General features: G+C 45.1%; 1 protein-coding gene across 1 annotated transcript; it reads left to right on the top strand.

Moving 5' to 3' along the window:
* The first annotated feature begins 1,714 nt into the window (after positions 1 to 1,714).
* On the top strand, positions 1,715 to 5,291 carry LOC148079100 (dnaJ homolog subfamily B member 5). Its single transcript, XM_087790562.1, has 4 exons — positions 1,715 to 1,873; positions 2,923 to 3,181; positions 3,261 to 3,793; positions 4,536 to 5,291. Exons 1-4 carry the CDS (start codon positions 1,766 to 1,768, stop codon positions 4,767 to 4,769), a joined length of 1,134 nt encoding a protein of 377 aa, XP_087646688.1. The 5' UTR covers positions 1,715 to 1,765; the 3' UTR covers positions 4,770 to 5,291.
* The last annotated feature ends 2,019 nt before the right edge of the window (positions 5,292 to 7,310 follow it).

The raw sequence follows: 7,310 nt of genomic DNA, 5'->3' as shown, positions 1-7,310 counted from the left end.
TTTTCATTGCTCGTCTCTAAATATGACTATAGGCTTTTTTGTTTTGTTTTAGGATTTAAGTATTTGTGGGGAGAATTTATTGCTCCTGTAAAAATATGTAAGTGAAATATAATAAAATATATATAGAAGATTGAAATGATATATCAAGTTATATAAGGTGTTTAATAATAATAATAATTGTAATTTTAACACATTTATCTTGATTTTGTTACTTGATTTTATACTTTTCACTGCTTCATTTTTGCGTGATGGCCCCTCACAGCATCCGTGGCCCCTTAGGAGTCCATCCTTGTTTTCAACGCGTCCGTGTCCTGGACTGACCCTCAGACAGAAGCACAGACCCTCAGACAGAAGCACAGACCCTCAGACAGAAGCACAGACCCTCAGACAGAAGCACAGACCCTCAAACAGAAGGACAGACCCTCAGACAGAAGCACAGACCCTCAGACAGAAGTACAGACCCTCAGACAACAGACCCTCAGACAGAAGCACAGACCCTCAGACAACAGACCCTCAGACAGAAGTACAGACCCTCAGACAACAGACCCTCAGACAGAAGCACAGACCCTCAGACAGAAGCACAGACCCTCAGACAGAAGCACAGACCCCTAGACAGAAGCACAGACCCTCAGACAGAAGCACAGACCCTCAGACAGAAGCACAGACCCTCAGACAGAAGCACAGACCCTCATACAGAAGTACAGACCCTCAGACAGAAGCACAGACCCTCAGACAGAAGCACAGACCCTCAGACAGAAGCACAGACCCTCAGACAGAAGCACAGACCCTCATACAGAAGTACAGACCCTCAGACAGAAGCACAGACCCTCAGACAGAAGCACAGACCCTCAGACAGAAGCACAGACCCTCAGACAGAAGCACAGACCCTCAGACAGAAGCACAGACCCTCAGACAGAAGCACAGACCCTCAGACAGAAGCACAGACCCTCAGACAGAAGCACAGACCCTCAGTCAGAAGCACAGACCCTCAGACAGAAGCACAGACCCTCAGACAGAAGGACAGACCCTCAGACAGAAGCACAGACCCTCAGTCAGAAGCACAGACCCTCAGACAGAAGCACAGACCCCTAGACAGAAGCACAGACCCTCAGACAGAAGCACAGACCCCTAGACAGAAGCACAGACCCTCAGACAGAAGCACAGACCCTCAGACAGAAGCACAGACCCTCAGACAGAAGCACAGACCCTCAGACAACAGACCCTCAGACAGAAGCACAGACCCTCAGACAGAAGCACAGACCCTCATACAGAAGTACAGACCCTCAGACAGAAGCACAGACCCTCAGACAGAAGCACAGACCCTCAGACAGAAGCACAGACCCTCAGACAGAAGCACAGACCCTCAGACAGAAGCACAGACCCTCAGACAGAAGCACAGACCCTCAGACAGAAGCGCAGACCCTCAGACAACACTCTCGTCTGAACAAACACTCCATCATGTCTGTGTCGTGACTGTCTGTCTCAAGATCTCCGGAAGCAAGTCTTGAGATGGAGAGGGAAGGCAGCAACATCCGAGCCCGCGTCAGACCCGCACCAATCAGAACCAGGACTCCGGCATCCCTTCGGTGCGCGTGACGCGGGGGGCGTGTGCGGGAGAGTCACGCTGCGTGGGTGACGAGCGTAGTAAGACCTGGACCTGCAGCTATAAAAGCACAGACTCGCAGAGACGGCGAAGCATCAGCACCGGCGCAGCCTCCCCTGGACCAGTAGCATCTTCTCAGCCTCACACTCTCAGCTCAGCAACATGGTTCTGATCTGGACCCAGTTCGGAATGAAGCACAAAAACGTCAATGTCAAGTGCAAAGTGCGCGTCATGCACAGAGGAGACAGCTCCGGATCCTCGTCCTCAGCGGTGAGTTGGACTTTTTTTTTTTTCTTTTTTTGGGGTCTCACTTTAAACATGGGTTCTGTTGCTAAGGGGGGTCTTTGAAGGGGGTCTCGAGGCTTCAGCCAATCACAGCTCAGAGTCTTGAGACGCATCCCAGCGACGAGGGTCTCCCTCATGACAGGAGGTGTCAGTCAAGCTGTCAAGGAATCCATAGAACAGACGCAGGAGCTTCAATAGTGACGGAATTGTGACGTAAATCTGTGCGTGTGGAGGAGACAATTATCATTTAAATCAAGTTTATTACGTTGAAATGCGCACGATGTAGGATTCAGCAGTTTATCTTTGATATATATGCATGTTAAACTACATGTTTGCATCAGATCAGATGAAATACTAACGAAATGTGAACAATAAGCAGTTCGTTTTTATTTGCATGCAGATGTTTCTAACGTCAGCAGAAAATGGTGAAAAGGGAATTTTCTTGAATGTAAAATTAACCACAAATGTGTTTTTATGGAAGTATATCAGTGCAACCAGGATGTTGAATGATTGAATTTAATATGTTCTTTATAATCGAATTAAATTAGTTGTATATTGAAAGGTTGAATGCGTTTTTCATTTATAATTGCATTTTAAAAATTAAGTTGTTTTAAATTGAATTTTGTTTTACACATAGATGTTTAAATATTGTAAATCCAATAATTCAAAAAAGATTTTCATTCTTTACCTCGTATCCTTTTAAATTCAGTATAAAAAAAATATTGGTATAATATTGTCACCAGACAATACCAATAGAGTACAGATCTACTTGATCGAACTTTCAGCCGATGTGACTGTTCGACATTTCAATAGAAATTCATAGTTTCAACATTTTAAATGTTAAATATAAACAATATTCTGACGACACTGACACTTACATATGTTTCGACTCTGAGCCGAGATTGTCTGACTCTTCAGTAATAACAAAAATCCCTTTACAACCGTGATCGTGTGTTTCATCTTGAACAAAATGTAAACTGTAACATGCAGAGAACACTGTTGTCTAAATGTCTTTATCATGTTCTCCTTTATAGGAAAGTGTCAAGTCTGAACCCGACACGCCCTGTCTGACCGCCAAGCCCACCGGCAAGGACTTCTACAAAGTCCTGGGTGTGGCGCAGGACTCCAACGAGGACGAGATCAAGAAGGCCTACAGGAAGTTGGCGCTCAAGTTCCACCCGGACAAGAACAGCGACGCAGACGCTGAGGACAAGTTCAAGGAGATCGCCGAGGCTTACGAGATCCTGAACGACCCCAAGAAGAAGAGCATCTACGACCAGTTTGGAGAAGAAGGTCAGTGTCATGACGATAGCGAGAGTGGATCGAAGTCTTTGGATAGAGATCTGACCGATGTTCTTCCTGTTGCCTGCAGGTCTTAAAAACGGGATGTCCGCCAAAGTTTTCCGCAACAATTTCCAGAGCGACCCCCAAGCCTCCTTCTTCCACGGCTCCGACCATTTCGACATCTTCTTCGGCAACGACTTGGACGCCGAAGAAGACCTCTTCAACCCGTTCAGGCAGTTCCCCTTCAGCCACGTGGGCGGGTTCGCCAGCTACGACGACGGCCTCCGGCGGGGCCGGCGGCGCCTGCAGACCAAGGCCGTGCTGCACGACCTCCTGGTGACGCTGGAGGAGGTGATGCTCGGCTGCACCAAGCACGTGAAGGTGTCGCGCCGGCGCCTCAACGCCGACGGCCGCAGCCTCCGATCCGAGGACAAGGTGCTCAACGTGGTGGTGAAGAAGGGCTGGAAGGCCGGGACGAAGATCACCTTCCCGAGAGAGGGCGACGAGTCGCCCGACAACACTCCCGCTGACATCACCTTCGTCCTTAAGGACCAGAAGCACCCGCAGTACAAGCGGAGCGGGTCCAACATCGTTTACACCGCCCAGATTACCCTTAAAGAGGTGAGTTGATGTGGGCGACTTGCAACACCACAGAACACATTCCATAATCACGGTCAGGGGGCGACCATCTGGATCTTTAAGAACTAGCCACGACACTGCATCATGATGCCTCGTCACTAATATAAAGGCAACAGAAAAAACTCAATCAATACCAACTATTATTGGCCAGATTATGAAATGCGCCCAATTTACACCTACAATCCTTCACTTCCTCCGAGGCTTATTCAATGTATTGACAAGCCGAAGCGTACATCCGTTTCCTCTTTTCATCGAGGATTCAAAAGGCTTGACAAAGGGCCCACTAACACAAGCAGCAGTGATGCCTCAGTTACCTCACCAACCCATGCAGAGCCAGAGCCTATTTTTAGCCTCGGCACCGACTGCCCCCACGAACTTGCACTTCGAGCTCCTTCTCAGCCACTATGTGTGCGCTGCAGACTCCTCTGCCTTCGACAAGCCGTGCTGTTTCTTTGGCCGGCTTCCACTTCTGCCAACCCACGCGCAGATTAGCAGTGTAGCGCAGAGTGGCATTTCAAAGCTGCCCCCCCATCTTCCCGTCGCTCACCGAAGCAGTTCACTCCTACACACGAGACCGGGTTATATCATCTGTCGCGCTGCCGCTTGCATAACGCATGAAATCAGACGCTCCACATTTACGGGCTATCTCATTTCACACATCACATTCATTCAGAAAAGCCATTACGAGGCAAGGGAACTGACGGCTTTGGCGTTTTTCTTCCAGGCTCTCTGCGGCTGCACCGTCAACGTCCCGACGCTGGACAACCGCATGATGCCTTTGCCCTGCAGCGACGTCATCAAACCCGGGGCCATCCGGCGATTGAGGGGCGAGGGTCTGCCTCTGCCCAAGAGCCCGTCGAAGCGCGGAGACCTGGTGGTGGAGTTCCAGGTGGTCTTCCCGGACCGCATCCCGCCGCAGTCCCGGGAGATCATCAAGCACAGCCTGGGTCAGTGCTAGACCACCTGCGGTGGTTCCTGCCACCAGTGTCCTCGATTCACCGAGCCTTGTTGTCCGAGGTGCTATCTCTACCAACCACAGCCTTGTGTTTGGAGCCTGACCAGAGGTGACTTGCTACGCTCGTGTGCATCACGCACAACATCATCGATGCCACGCCAGCTGTAGGCAAGGAAACGGGGTGAACCATTTGTCCTTAAAAGAGCAGATGATTGAAACTGTTATACCTGCACAGACCAACCGCAGAATACCAGTGTGCTATTCAAGTCTGTATAGACTTTCCTTAAAAAACAATCTAACGTGGGAAACTTGATCAAAGTCACATGGTAATCATGTGACCAATCTTTGCATTGATTTCTTACAGTAGCCTCGTGCACTTGTGTACAAAGATCTACTTTGTGTGCAAAACGCTAAACTGTTGTCTCTAAGAGAGATCCATGGGTTCAAATGTTCTATTGAATTGTTTGACAGCTCTGTATATACACGTCTATCGTTGATGTAAACGACTATATTATATTTGCAAGCATGGAAAATAAAGAAAAATGGTTACTGAACTTTTTCTTCCTCTTTTTGTTATTTGTCATTGTTGTTTCCTGGTAACACATCTGCCCAAGACCACCTTGACCACAATGAAGTCGTAACTGCTTTCATTTGTTTTCAAACCAAAATATGTCCAAACATCAGCTTTAAAAGCTGCTGGACTCACTGTATCCTCTCGTCCTCAGTCCTCATCAGGATCTCATTATTCCTTTAGCTTCAGAGGACATAATGACTGCTGCCATCTAGAGGCCGGAAGTTTAATTGCAATACAAAAATGAACAAATTCCATGAATAGTTAAACTAAAAAGTTAACTGTAAAAAAAAAGGTTAATAATTTCATCGTATACACTATTTATATAGAAAATATAACCATAATAACAACTATTATTTGAAAGCCAAAAAGAAAGTACATGTAATGAAGTACAACGATACAATACAGTATATAGTATATAGTGATACTGAAGTAACAAGGATATATGTGTAGTATTGACCTTTTAGCATATATTTGATTGAGTATTGTTTTGATTTGACCCTGGGCTGGAAAAGCGCTCTACAAATATTACTTACTTAGTATTATCCAGTACTTGACTCTGGTGTTGTGATAGTTTAGTAACAAGTATATATGTGTAGTATTGTACATTACTTGACTCTGGTGTTGTGATAGTGTAGTAACAAGTATATATGTGTAGTATTGTCCAGTACTTGACTCTGGTGTTGTGATAGTGTAGTAACAAGTATATATGTGTAGTATTCTCCAGTACTATATAGTACTAAAATATGTCCAAACGTCATCCCTGGGATTTCACTTTAACTGCGGAGGACGAAATCACTGCTGCCATCTAGAGGCCGGAAGTTTAATTAACAAATATACGTTCTAAATGGAAAAATAAATGTATACACAATTTATTGAAATATAAATCATAATAACTTAAAAACAAAATATATTTTTTAAATATTTAGAGTCAAGTAATGAATAAAAATGTTTACATTGATACAGTGTTGTTAAATATTATTATTATATATAATAAGTACCATGAAAAAAATAAAGACATATTTAAGTGTATACATTTTTTCTTACACCCTTACCTGTCACAGTGGTACTCCAAGGGTCAGTGCTGGGGCCCCTGCTGTTTTCACTGTGCACCACCTCACTGGTCAAATCATCCACTCACACGGAGGGTGTCATGACTGATGAGACGCTGACCTTCACACACCCTAGTGCCTCAGTCATGTCGCCACACATTAGTCAACGTAATGAAGACCAGGTCATACCTGCCCACAGAGCTCCTGGTACATCACGACTCACAGTCGGGGCCGTCAAACCATGGCAGATGATCCAGATCAGGGCAACACGTCCAGATCTCCAATCAGCCTTCACTCTGTTCATGGAGGAACTAGACGTGTAACTGACGATTCCATACTGGGAAGATATCGTCCCATGATGATGATAATATCACGATACACATTGTCTGAAATATTTAATAAATTAAAAGACATTTCATCGACGATATATCATCACAAAATATGTAACCAAAAAAAAATTCCTGCGCAAAGGAAAATGTCTTTATTCTGAAACTTCTTAAAATGTACAAATATATGCAAACAAACACTGTATTGTTGAATCTTCTTCTCCAAGACGCAGTAACTTCTCATCATGACCATGTTTTACACTTTATTACTTTATAAAGTTGCTCTGAAATCTGGACGAACGAGAGGTTACGAGAGTCCATTATGATGTAATAATGGCTTCACTCCTCCTCCAGCTGTAATCACGTCCGCTTTGTTTATACAACAAGATCCTTGGAGGTGAAGACTTCCGGTATTGATGACGCGCGGTGACAAACCTCCATGATTGAAAAATCCCAGCAGAGTGGTTATGGTCAAACAAGATTCAATCTCCAGAAAAAGTGATTTTTAGTTTTAACTTTAGATTCTATTGTCGCAGTGTGAAGCATTAGGTATGTAATATATCAGTGTCATTAGAATATTTAATGGTTGAATTTT

The sequence above is a fragment of the Callionymus lyra genome, chromosome 5 (assembly GCF_982586985.1).
Source record: "Callionymus lyra chromosome 5, fCalLyr1.hap1.1, whole genome shotgun sequence".
NCBI classification, from domain to species: Eukaryota; Metazoa; Chordata; class Actinopteri; order Syngnathiformes; family Callionymidae; genus Callionymus; species Callionymus lyra.
This window is presented reverse-complemented; position numbering and strand designations above follow the sequence as displayed.